Source organism: Dermacentor variabilis, chromosome 1, assembly GCF_050947875.1.
Source record: "Dermacentor variabilis isolate Ectoservices chromosome 1, ASM5094787v1, whole genome shotgun sequence".
Classification (NCBI taxonomy): domain Eukaryota; kingdom Metazoa; phylum Arthropoda; class Arachnida; order Ixodida; family Ixodidae; genus Dermacentor; species Dermacentor variabilis.
The window spans coordinates 60,383,121-60,397,090 of NC_134568.1; the positions used below are offsets into that span (position 1 = coordinate 60,383,121).

Here is a 13,970-nt window from a genome sequence, read left to right on the forward strand (position 1 = left end):
ACGCCTCCGCAGACAGCCGGTACTTTTTCAGCAGACTCGATTTTACTTTGTCGAAATCCTCTGCTTCCTCTCTATCCAAGCGAGCGACTACGTCGGCCGCCTCGCCGGGTAACAAAGTGAGCAAGCGCTGTGGCCACGTTTCCCGAGAGAACCCCTGCTTCTCGCACGTTCGCTCAAAGTTAACCAGGAACAAACCAATGTCCTCTCCAAGCTTAAACGGCCGCATCAGGTCAGTCATTTTGAACAATACGCGTTCTCCTGCACCGTGTGCCTGACTTCCATTACGAGCGCGTTCCATCTCTACCTCGAGACGCTTCATTTCCAAAGCGTGTTCGCGCTCTTCTTTTTCTTTCTGCTCTCTTCAATAGTCTCAAGGCATTCCGACAGCTCGTCATCCTCAGCCTCTAACTCAAGAATAGCCTTTAGCAGTTCTGGTTTTCTTAGTTTGTCTGAGACATCCAGACCCAACTCTCTTGCAAGCTCCAACAATTTCGGTTTGCGCAACGACTTCAAATCCATGGCTGCTCTGAATGCTGCTTTCTCTACTGCTTACTATTGTCTTGCCGCAAACTAACCCGGCAGCAACGACAACCACAATTACCAGCTCTGTTTCTGACACTAACAAAAAGCCTGGCAACGCTCAGAAGAAGAAAGTCCCGCACTCACCAAACCTCGCAGGCAGGAATTCCGCGCAGTCGTTCCGCTGCAGGCAACCAGTCGTCACACAGGGCTCGTTGCACTGCTCCCGGATCGTCGTTGAGCTGCTCAGCATACTGTCAACTGCATCTCTTCGCTGCTGGCCTCCGTTGTCGCGATCTCGCCGCTGGCAGACAGTTGTTTGAAGTCGTAGGCGATCTCACCGCTGGCAACCAGATGTTTGGATCTGACTGCTGGTACGATCTGTTGGGAACTCGGCGCTGACGCCCGTGGTTGTACCTGGGTCGCAAGCCCCAAGGGTAGCGTTGGCCTGGCGGCCTGGGGTACAACTGCAAGCATCCGAAGGTCCCGGCAAAGCATGAGTCGACAGGTAACAACGAAACAACTTGTTTATTTTAACATCGCAAAGAGTTGGCGGTCAGGTTTGACCGAAGTAGAGAGACGGGAGAGCACTTCACTCAACGGAAGAAATCGGAGCCCTCCCTGGCGTCCGGGGGCAGCTGTTTTTATACTCTCGCAGTTGAGGGCAAGAAGGAACCCCTCAAAAGACGAGCACGTGAATGTACAATGGGCTAATGGTGACGCACACTGTCGTAGCGATGCCGTAGCACCATGTCGTGGCGCTGCGCACGATCTCGTAGCACCTGGTCGTGGCGCTGCGCAGCACACTGTCGTGGCGCTGCCGGTCGGACACAATGACTGTAACGAGAAGATGGTCCCTGCTTTGGCATCGCCTGTTTCGGGCACAATGACTGGAACGAGATCCCTGCTTTGGCATCGCCTGTTTCGGGCCCAATAACTGGAACGAGATCCCTGCTTTGGCATCGCCTGTTTCGGGCCCAATAACTGGAAGGAGATCCCTGCTTTGGCCTCGCCTGTTTCGGGCACAATGACTGGAACGAAATCCCTAGGCGGTCGCATCGCCGCAGACGCGCCTGGAAACACCTGGCGATGAGTGTTGCGGTGACGACGATCGGGCCAAAATGTCTGCCGCCCCGCCGCAGTTGGCGCCGGCAAAACCACGTGTCGCAGGCGAAACGCAACACCACATAAAGACAGGGGTAACTGGAGATCACGGGGAGAGGCCTTCATTCTGCAGAGGACCTACCATAGGTTGAGGAATAAAATTAAGAAAGAGGGGAAGGGGGAGGAGGAGGAGCTCATGGAGACAATGGCAAAGATGCGCTCTGATTGGTGGCTTTGTAGAGTGACTTTCTTAATGAATTCGCCTCATGCAGTTTTCTATCTGAAGACGTCATGTGCGACGGCAGAGAAAAGGAAAACAGTGTTTGCTGTTATAAAGAAGTGTTTCACTGAGGCAAGGTAATGCGGATGTTAATGCTGAAGCGCCAGAGTGAATTGTTTGCGGCCTGTTTCCTTTTTCGCAGCTCTTTGCGATCCGCCGGGCTTGCGTGCCTCACCAAGTGTGTCTTTGTGTCAGGATCTTCTTTATTTTTATTTTTTCGCTGCTTTACGCTACGTACAAAAAAAAAGTAGCTACGCAAGAAAGTTGCTTGTTGCTTGTCGCAATGAATTTATTCTTATGAACTTTTTAAAAGGTGCTCCGAAAAAGAAAAACAAAAATGTCGCACGAGATAGGAGCGACGCATGAACCGATACACACTCCCCTGTGTTGCAGATAAGGCTGCTCGTTCAAAAGAATAAAAGTCACACTTAAATAAGGCCGGCTAAGTTCTGGAAGTCGACCACATCCCATTGTACTCATTACATTCCCTTAAGGAAGCCAGAAGCTTATCCTGAGGAATTGAGTAGAATAGAGCTTCTTCGTCAACAGAAAGAAAACATACTTAATGACGTCATTACGCTTAACAAATTGCATTCTTAACAACATTTTTAAAAAGTTTTTTTGGCTTTTGTTTATAGGTCTTTGGAGCTTGGTTTTACTGGGGGGCGAGTTTTAAAGGTTTTTAGATATGTTGATTTTTTAGTGCTTTTAAACAATAAGGGTGACTTTACATCCCCTGCTCTCATTTTAGAAGATTTTAACAACCAAGGCATAGGCTCGCTTTTACGCATGAACTTCGTGACGCCACCGGCCTGCAGTTCTTAAATTTAAAGCCGTCTTTTGAAGTCACGGCTGCTGGGCCTATCAACCGCGAACTTTGCAGCAATTACTGCCGTATGATTCCGCACATTCTAAGGGGGTGTAGCGAGCAGTGGGTATTCTTTGCTTGGAATCAGCTCTGCGAAAATCGTGCGTGCACCCAAATGCGGTCTAGTTTCTCAAGTTAAGTTGGGCGCCTTTTGGCAGCTGGCTTCCGTTTGATGGTCGTCAACTCTAAACCATAGTCTGCACTGCAAGAAGTAAAGCTTGGAGCGCGATGGACAAGAGCAGAGGTCCAATGGCCGAAGGTGAGACTGGAGGTTATACCTTATGTGCACAAGGTGTCACACAACCTTAAAAAGGCTGCTAACCGTCATGGTATTCCTCCGGCTATTTCTGCGCCCAACAAGCTTTCGGAGCTGTGCTCTCGAGTTTGCTGTGAGAACAGGTGGGGCTCCCGCACTAGGCATGAGAAGCCCTTTGTTAAATACTCCAGAGGGGTTGCATATGCCATTCCCTTGAGCCCTTTTGGGCAGCTATACATTGGTTAAACCGAGCGTTGCGTGAATGACCGTTTAAGGGAACAAGCGCAAAAAAATAAAGAAAAAATTACCGACGATTACGTTACTTCCTAATGCGAAGTTTGAGCGCAGCAAATAAGCTGTTTCACCTTTTCGATAGATTGAGGCAAAGAAATCGAGCAACACATGTATGCGCTATCACAGAATTTTTTTTTATTTTTCACACGTATTCCTTTAACAAAGACTCCACTAACAGTTCTTGACAGTCATGAAGGAAGCTTTGTGGTCGGAGAAATAGACTGATATATGTTCGACTTGGTACACCAATGCTTGATTCTCAAAGACGAGATGTATACAAGTGCCTCGCGAGGTTGTCACAGCCGTGAGACGCGTTACGAGCGAGAGGAACGGGATGTTCTCCCGCATAAGTGTTAGGAAATTGCTGTTTGTCTTTATGTCAAGCCGCCACCGATCTGGCTCTCTGATCGCCACCGCACAGGGCGAACGGCAGCGGCAATTTCGGCTCGGGCGGTGCACATATACAGATCCGCCGCCACCGATCTGGCTCTCTGATTGCCACCGCACAGGGGTTGCATTGGAGGAGGAGCGAAGAAAGGAATTAAGTTCGAGCCGGCGCTTTGACAACCGGAGACTCGCAGGAAGAGGGGGGAGGGGGGCGGCGTGTACACCCAGCGGCAAACGATGGGGGCAGAAGCGCGCGCAGCAAGCGGACAACACGATAAAGGGAGGAGGGAAGAGATAGCAGCGACTGACTGATGCCGCTGACGCCGATAGTGAGTCAACCCCAGCTGCGGAGTTGGTTTCAGGGACAACGAATAACCGGCGCGTCGGCAACTGAAGAGCACCCTATCCGCCACACAAGAACAGGGGGGGGGACCCTTTCCTCCTCTTTCTGCATGGCGGCGACGGTGTTCTATGCAGTCACGTTATCTTGACTCTCTAGCGGCGTCAGCGGCATCCAGCGGTATCAGTCGGTCGCTGCTAGCGCTGGGGGGATGAAAGGGGGGCGGAGCTGGTTACGAGGCCGACGACGACGACGACGCGAAACCCAGGAACGGACGCCAAAGAGCTGCGCTCTAAAAGGAGGATAAGGGCGCACATATGGTGGCTCGTGTTACCGCGTGTGAGTGTGATGCTCGATTTTCTGAGACTGCACCATTCTGGGCAGGCCCGACTAAAGCGGGAGACAGACGGTTCGATTCGGCGTCCGACGTGCCGGAACCGAGGCGTCTTGCCGTGCCGAAGGCCGGGTCGGACGCCCGGCGCTTCGAACTTTTTATCGCATATCTCGCGACTCCATTTGCTTCATAGCTTCAGCCGACAAGATATTTCGACTAAAGTGGAAACCACGACCATCGTAGTCGATGCATATCCGTCCCTCAAGACCTGTTCATGCGTTCGGTCTGCGTGCAGCATCGATCATTCGTTGGTCGCATGTTTGCGGGCACCAATGTCGCTGCGCGCTAGCACCTAGTTACATGGTACCTTTTTCAGATATTACGCTTTCTTTGCAGCCCACAAAAATTTAGAACCACAGTAGCTATAATCATAGGAAGAAGTTACTTGGATACTTCTCAATGGGCTCGTTAGCTTCTTTATTATAGATTTTGCAATTAAAGCAATACTTTAAAGGTTGGTAAATAATTATTGTTAAATAGTTGCCTAAGCTCACTGTAAGAAATAATATGAGTTGCTCAAGAGGACATTCAACAATGCTAAGTTGGTTGCATTCTCCTAACCCACACGCGGATTCTTTAAGGCTTTACACGACTCATAGCTGAAAAACCCTGTACACTCTAAAACAATGTCCATGCTGTCACATATAAGAGGGAAGATGAAATAAAATGGTAGACGATCGAAGAAAGGTTTCAAGAAGACGACGAGGATGGCGTTAAGAATGACGTGGATTAACCGAAGACGAAAGAAGATAAAGAAGAAGTTTCCAGTGAGGTGACAAGAGATGATTGGTGGAGAAGTTTCCGGTGAGATGGAAAGCGACGATTGGTGGAGAAGAGAAGAAGACGAAGAGAAGGATTACGTGGACTAACAAGAAGGCTATAAAAGGGCGAGGAAGGGCGAGACACAGGGGGAGAAGAAAGCAGCGGAGACTCGGCGGGTGAGGGACGGTTCGACCGGAAGAGAGCGACGCCGGCTAGTGCTCCGGTGAGCTCGCGTTCTACGGCTTTGCTCCGCAGACTTCCTGCCGTTCCTGAGCCCGTTCCGGGGAGTCCACGGAGGACGCCACCACCTGCTACGGCCAGGGGTGTCTCTACCGCTGTCACTACTCTTCCGGGTGGTGCCCCAACGCCAACATTATCGGCCACACCTCCACGGGCGCTCGGACCGGGAGCGTGTACGACGCTACCAACGACGCCTCCAGCGACGCCAGCCCTCAAACGTCGAACGCCACTCCGACGCCGGCTACGGGACCCACACCACGCCACATACGCACCGAACCAGACGTGAGCACGAACGCCAACCACTCTCAATAGAACGCTAGTGGCAATGTTACCGGTTCGTGTGTACTGATAGTTTTTGTACCGTGTGTGTTAGTTTTGTTAGGTTTGTGTGCTGCTGTTCGTTTCACGTGGGTTGTATTAAATGCGCGTCTGTGTGGGTACGCCTGTCGCCTAGTCCATTCTTTCGGCCAGAGTGTTCTCCGGAGGAGATCCGTGACACATGCCTAATATCACTCTAAACGCTAATTTTAGGCGTGTTGTACATGGAAACAAAGCGTCGATGACGTTTTTAGTATCACTTGATAGAAAATGCGCGTGACAGTCTTTGGTCCAAACGTGAGCGCGACCCTTCCATGCTTGCGCACTGCTCCGGAGGCGTGACGCTATTCTCCTGAGGAACGCAAAGCACGCATTTCAGTCCTCACTAACACGCGCCCCGGTTGTTTTACATCCCGGATCGCGGACAGAATGCGTTCTTCACCGCCGCTTGCAGGTTTTCTTTCCGTTTTGGCGGCTGTCATACTTTCTCAGTTCAACAGCAGGCGCTCGCGTGATTTTTGGCGAGAGATCGCTGCACAAGTTTGCTAGCTGCTTTGTTAGAGCTTCCTTTACAACGGATCATGGCGTTCGTCTGTGCTTGGTGATGCTCTCTATTGAAGCGAAATGCAAGGTCGCCCTCTATTTATTTATTTTTTTTTCGTTTCTGGCGCACGTGGTGTGTGGTGCGGAAGTTGCGAACATAGCTGTTGGCAGTGAAAAGAGTTTTTGCGCGATACAGTGACATGTAATGATAGCTCCGGACGGGAGTTTCCGCTTGCGGTCGGTGCATTTTTTGCGGCCATTGCCTAGCAATACATGGACGTCTGGAGTAGCTATAGGTAAGCAATTCGTTGCTTTCTGCAGAATTTTTTTTAATCTGTCCTAAGTTGCTCTTTCTCGCATTTTCGGAATTTAGAAGCGGAGAATTGCGCCATTTCGGTAGCATTGTCTCATGCTGGCATATTGTTTACCTTATCTTAATTATTTACCCAACTTTGTATTTGAAACTTCGCAGTTCTGTTGCATTTCGGCTGTGACAATGTTATTTTTGTATTGTCATTAGTGAATGGCATGGGGCACCTCTTCGCCCTTCATTCAACTCAACCACAAGATACCATCATAGATGTTTCTACAGTGCCGTCGGCAGCATGGGGACCGCACCCCCCCCCCCCCACCTCCTTTTTTGTTTGTTTTGTATTTATTTTTCTTTGCGTGCAGCGCGCCTCTCCACGCGTTAGGGCGCTGTGCCAGCTGCACGTGTTCTACGTTTTCTCGTGGCTCGTTGCCTATGACCACTTATACATGTGCGCAACCTAGAATAATTAGCGCGTTACATCAAAACACCAAAACTGAGGAAGTTGAGGGAAAATCGAAAAATCGCTTTTGATGCTTTATTTCAAAATCGCGCCTAAATTGCCGTGCGAGTCAAAGGATAAAAATAAAGACAAGTGGAGTAATAAATGTCTTCCTTTCCTTAACATCAACATATCTCAACGTTTTTTCTTTTTTAATTCAGCTATACATTATATATGTCTGTTGAATAAATTTAAGTATGTGATCAATTTGGAGATACTTGCACCTTGTTGGGAGTATAATAAATGCTCAAAGGCTATGTTTTTGTAAGTGTTGCATATATAATCAGGATTTGTTATTGCCCACCTCTTAAATTTTGCAGCAAGGTTTATGGGTGCCATTTCAGCAGAATCGCATTCTCTAATGCCAGAGCAATAGGCATCTAAGCGACTTCTCAGAATAATTTTACTAAAACCCAGAGACAATCATATGGACTAACTTTTGTAAATACCGCGATATATATTTCTCCGTACTATATTATCCCAACTGTGATTTTGAGCCCTACCTTTCAGCCTTGAATGCTTCGGAGCCGAAGCAGTCATGCGATCCTCAGCAGTGCGCGGTACTGTGGACTAAGCTGTATATGTCACAGCAGAACTGCGATATGCTTATACATCCGCGATGGACTGGGAAGGTAGGAGTGGGACTTTTCAGAATAACAGAACAAAAAGAACATCGAGGAAAACATTTGTGTTAAGGAGTTAATATATCTTAGTAGACCCGGCGTTGTTGGTGAGTCAGATTCATTCGACGAACTCCAAAACATTTGACAGAGTGTTAGCCAAAAACAGAAGCTTAATTGTACAGTGGTGACTCCTTCGCAAGCGCCATCGGCCGCGACCGCAGAGGCCGTAAGGCCTTCCCTGCTCCCAACGATCGGTGGCGCTTGAGCGGAGTCGACAGTGCAGATGGTGCGTTGCGCCATATGGAAAGGTTTGCCGCACTGATATGGTTCATGTGCAACAAAGCATAGTTAACGAAAGATAAAAGACGTTTTTTTACAATGCTAACGCTCCTTCGTTGCACACGAACCAACAACGCACCACGCTGTCGGTTCCACTGACAACCACCGATCGCCGGTGATCGGTATAGGGGCCTAAACAGCTAGCCGTTGCATCCGGGGCCGACGGCGCTAGCGAAGAGGCCGCCGCTAGCAGTCAAGTTAGAATACTTTTCTCAACCCTTTAACGTCATGCACAATTATGTTGAGCTTAACATAATTGGCTTCCTCGACAACTTCGGTAGCGAAGAGCAAACGTGCAAGGAAGGTGGGTCGTCTCGCACAATATAGCTAGGATAATGCGATAATGCCAATCGCATTATCCTGTAGCATCAAATATGACTATTACCGCATCTTGTTGTTGTTGTTGTTGTAGGAATAATAAGGCTCGTACAATCGGTTTGAATAGATTACATTCATTTAACTTTCTTTTTTACAGGTACTGCCGAATGGCAGGATGGGGTTTTGTATTGTGTGGGGTGAAGGAAAGGAAATCATCGGCGGTCCGCGACCGTGCCAGGTGTGAGGATTGGGAGTTCAATCCCACCTCTCGTAACCCGTTGTCAAGATTGGAGTCGGGCATGAATTAGATGGTAGCTGGCCCATGCCGTCGTCCAACTTATCCACGCTGAGGACGTTGTTGAAGGGAAGGACTGCTTCTCATCGAGAACGAGGAATATGGGTTTATTTACAGTATCTACATAAGGACGTTTCAGTTCATCAGTCTAGCATGACTGCAGGAGAAAGTACACTGAGCAGTCGCACAACAGCGGTTTATAAACACTCGGTCCCCCCTCGATCCCAAGGTGAGGGTAACGTTCGATCAGTAGACGAGCCACCTTTGAGGGGGAGGGCTTCCGCACCGGTTTCACGGACCCCACCGAGGGCAGACGGACTTTGCAGAACTCGGGGCTTACGTCAGGAGCGGTGCGTGGGAAGGGGCCTCCAAAGACGTTCCTTCGGGAACTCCCTTGCTCACGGCAAACCGGGTCGGCGGTGACGTGTTCAGTCACAAAGCCTGGTTCGTCGAACTCATCTCGGCAATCTTGCGACGAAGGGTCGAGGACGCGGCGTATTGTTCTCCGGACACAGTAGACTTGGTGGTGCCGTGTGGCTAGAGGGTGGCGGTGGCTTTCCAGGAAAAGTCGACGCCGCTCTCGCACCTGGCTGGCAAAACTTGTACCTCAGCAGGCCGTTCTTAACTCAGGTCATCCAATTGCGTGCCTTACAAAACGTCGGTAATGTGTGTTTCTGCAACGTTAATGCGTTTGCTTGTGCACTGCATTTTCAACCTGGCGTATCCGCCAGCACACGGACAGCTTCTTGTCTTCATCCAAGCAACGGTGAAGCCAATGTGAAGCACTGGAGTGGTCTGGGCCCAGAAAAAAGAAAAAGATGTGCGAACTGTTTTGAGCGCTGCACGTCTGCAACAGGGAGAAAGTGTCTTTGCTTCGCATAACTGAACTGCATTCGTTACGTTTATTAAAGAGTAGTAAGACGCTATCTTAAGCTTCCCATAATTTTACTTCAATATTCTGCGTTTCAGCATAACTCCTGCATTGCGTTTTGAAGCACATACCTGTTTTTAAATTGAGAAACTTCTCAGTGCAGGAAATCAAAATCAAAATTAAATAAAGATGGATCGCAATACCGAAAAAAACGTCCCCTGACTTTCTTTCAGATTGCCATTATAATATGAAGATTTTTAACAATAAAGCTTAAGTGCTGCTAGACAGACCATGGGCGCTATAATGTAAATCTATTCCAATTTGTTATTTTCAATTTCCTTCGTTAGTGCGATTGTTCAAACATTTTTGGGACCACGTTCACTTCGCCTGTCTGTCACGAGATGTCACGTAAACGGCGAAAACGTCCCATATGAAGAGTACGTGTACACGCTCTTTATGCACGATTAGGCTGAACGAAAGAAAAACATTTTTTTTTCGATTCTACGCATTTTCACCATTACCCTTCTGCGATTGGTGAAAACGTATTCGCGCCACATCTAGGTCACCTGTCTGTCATGGGACGTCGAAAAATGGCGAAAGCTCACCACGCAAATGTGACGTGTGCGCTCTAAAGATGCATTATTGTGCTGTACAAAACTAACCTTCTTTTTTTTAATAGCCAGAAACTGCCCCTTCCGTAAGGAATAGAAGATGTCTGTCCACTGATCGCGCTGCGTACGCAGAGCTAGCTGCCGGTGAAAATTGATTTCTTGGTGCATAATAAAAATGATCGTGCCACTAAAACGTTACGGAGCCCTTTCGTCACGTATACGACATCGCTCTGCCAAATCTTCCCAGGCGGTCGCTCCTGCCTGTAAGCGAAGCCAAGGAATTGCAAGCATTCATGGACAATAACCTTTTCATCCGGCCGGTCATTTTCGAAATGGGTGCCTTATAGGAACCTAACGAAGCACCTGAAAGTAGGCATCAGTAATACCGCTGTGCCGCAATAATGCAAGGCTACTCGTCATACTCGCGACAACTCGCCTCCTGTTCGCGCGTAACATTGTACGCATACCTCAGTTTGTACGCACACGTGCCGGACCAAAGGGACGTCGACTTCGTGTACAACTTCCTGCGCCTCTCCCGGACAACGGCCCAATACATGGTGCGCCTGCTGCTCAACTCGTCCGCGGATGTCACCGAGCCGTTCGTGCCTCCATTCGAGGCGGGCGTGCCGTACATGGCCAGCGTCTTCAACATGGTCCACTTGAGCCCGGCCGTCGTGCTGCCGCCGTCGTTCACCTCCGGCCAGTCCCTGTCGCTCAACTACGCCGGTCTTGGGTACAACGTTGCCGAGCAGGTGAGTGGTGAGGCAAATGCCACGCGCCGCGTGCGCACTGTCAGTTTACGCCGTGTGCGTCGCTGTGCAAAGCCGGCCGTTTAACATGCCACACAGCGTGCAAGTTCCGCAAGTACGAGCCCCAATCGGCGAACTGCATGTCGCATCAACTGCAACGCTCGTTAACTATTGACTCGGTTGCGTTTCCATTTGAACCGGTTGCGCAGTGGGCGCGTTTCCTCGTCGTGTAACTACATAGCTATCTCGTACAAGCGCAGTTCTATCAACGTCGTTGCGCTTTCTTCCAAGTGTGGCAGCTGCCATTAATTCGTTCTCTAAAGATGTAGATTGACAATAACAAGGAGTGCCAGAAGTATTGCGTCCCCCATCAACGAGACATAAATTCGCATGTAGCCCCGCAGCGGGCGGGAGTCAAGAAAGTTGGACTGTTCCATCGTGCGCTCACTCGTGGCATCTTTCCCAATAACGTCTGATATAAGGACGCTGCGTCTATAGCTAACTTACGGAATTCTTTCTCTTTGCGCGTTTCGTTTCAACAAGCACGGATGAGGCAAAGGGGCACTTATAATGCAGGATCTTCGATGAATGTGCTTCCAATAGCGCGTTGTTGCGTTTTAGGCATGCAGCATTGGTGAACTCTGTGCATGCTTGGCGAGCAGTTAGAAAACACACGTAATTACATAAGATTACGTATTTATTGCCCATGTTAGTATGGGCAGATATCTCCGTATCTTTCCGAAAGAGTGCATCCTAACTCTCTTTGTACGAGTTATATACGCATATGATAAGATTTATTTTAAAAAATGGGGTGAACTAACACTCGTATATAACTCGTACAAAGAGAGTTAGGATGCACTTTTTCGGATGCACTATTCGCCTGACCCTTTCAGCCACGAACTGTGGCGAATCGTTGACAAATCTTTCAAAGTTATATGTTTCCCGAAAAAGATGACGCAGACTGCACAAAAAAGTTTTCCAGCTCATAGGATAAATATATGTGCGGTTTCTGGTGGTCCGTCCTCACAATTGTAAACACACCCGCCGTGGTTGCTCAGTGGCTATGGTGTTGGGCTGCTGAGCACCAGGTCGCGGGATCGAATCCCGACCACGGCAGCCGCATTTTGATGGGGGTGAAATGCGAAACCACCCGTGTACTTAGATTTAGGTGCACGTTAAAGAACCCCACGTGGTCGAAATTTCCGGAGTCCTCCACTACGGCGCGCCTCATAATCAGACAGTGGTTTTGGCACGTAAAACCCCATAATTTATTATAATTTTAAACGCACACACACACACACACCCACACACACACACACACACACGTACACGCGCACACCCACGCACGCGGACGCATGCACACACACACACACACACACACACACACACACACACACACACACACACACACACAATTTTCGTTCGTGAGTGGTCTTTGCCATTGACCGGCCGCCTTCACTAATAATTTGTGCAGCATTAGGGTTGGCTGACAACTCGGGGTGACATTGGCATGTCACTCTGCACCTAGTGAAACGTTGGTTAGTGGTGTTTAACGTCACAAAAGAACGCAGTGTCTGCGGAGAGCTGCGGATTCATTTTTGATCTCGTGTAATTAGTTAACGTGCCCCTACAGTCTGGTACACTCGTATCTCTGCATTCCGCCGCAATTGGAATGCGGCGGCCGCGGCTATAGGGATCACACCCGCGATTTCCCGATAAGGAGCCGAACGTCATAGCCACTCATAGTACTCTCTGAAATTTAAAGCTCTCACACGACGAGGCGAGTGCTTTGTGTAATTGTTTTGGTTCGTCGCCTCCGAAGTGCAGCTTGAAGGCGACCGATTGGGAGGATTAGCCAGTTGCAGTGGGTGTTGCTTTTCATCGGCAAAGTACGGCTGTTTTCCACGCAAGCTTCACATTTCGCTGAAATGACTATTTCCCCTAACAGAAAAAAAAGTCCAGTGAAATCGACGGTCTGCAAAATGTATAGTGTGTAATGTGGCAAAAGAGAGCGAGAGAGAGAACAGAACAGCCGCATTATGTGCAACAAATAAAGTTGGCGCGCCAGTGTTATGTTGAATTCCAATGGCAGAGTCGGAGCAGCTGACGGACTCCGCGAGCGAGCACTTGACTTTGGCGCCGAGCAACGCCTCCAGATCCGCGAGTGGAACGCAACCTGCGCCGCAGGAGCAAGGCGGAAGCGGAAGTTCTATCACAGAGTTACTCAGGATACCTTGCGTGTTGTCATTTCCTTCCGCTGTTTGCTCCCAACACCGCCGCACCGGTCACTTGTCTCTTCAGCGCCGTCCACCTGTTGTTTCTTTAAAAGTGTGGAATGGATATCTCGCCAAGCGTGCAGCAGGGGCGCTATAAGGTAAAACTATTCCAAACTTTTCTATTCCAATTCTGCTATCAGCCCTCCGCGATTGGTCAAAAACGTTTTTCGACCACCCCCCACTTCACCTGTCTGTCACGCGACGTCGCGAAAACCGCAATACCTCCCATCTGATATGATGTGTACACACTGATTATGCATGATTTGACAGAAAAAAGGAAAACAGTTATTTCTGATTCGACCCCTTTTCGAAATTAGCCCTCGGCTATTGGTAAAAAGTTTTTGGGCTGCACCCACTTCACCTGCCTGTCACACGACGTCACAAAACCACACAAACTCACCGCGTCAAAGTGACGTGTACGCGATAAAGGTGCATTAATATGCCGAACAAAACTGTTTTTTTTTTCGGAATAGCCGCAGGCTGCCCCGTTCCGAACGGAATAAAAGATGGCTGCCGCCGATCGCTGAGACGCTGGCTACTCGCACCTGCCGGAGAGCATGGGTGTATTTGCGTATAATAAAACGTCTTGCGTGACCGTGTACCGTTTTCAAGCACTTTCGGCACGTTTACTACCTCATTCTGCCAACTCTTCTTTGCTGAGGGTCAGTTTTAGCGTCATTCTTAAGCTTCCGTTGCATGCCGCCGCGATTTTCGACCAGCCACCACAAGCTAAGTAAGGGAAAGCCGACCAAGCGCAGACGTCGGCACCAC

At 49.2% G+C, this 13,970-nt stretch overlaps 1 protein-coding gene across 1 annotated transcript in view; it reads left to right on the top strand.

Annotated features, from left to right (window-relative positions):
• The window catches only part of LOC142571338 (membrane metallo-endopeptidase-like 1), a 43,946-nt gene that overhangs the window by 13,343 nt on the left and 16,633 nt on the right, over nucleotides 1–13,970 (top strand). Inside the window, exon 3 of the mRNA XM_075679611.1 lies at nucleotides 10,647–10,926. Within this exon, the coding sequence (XP_075535726.1) occupies nucleotides 10,647–10,926 (280 nt within the window). The remainder of the gene's footprint in view (nucleotides 1–10,646; nucleotides 10,927–13,970) is intronic.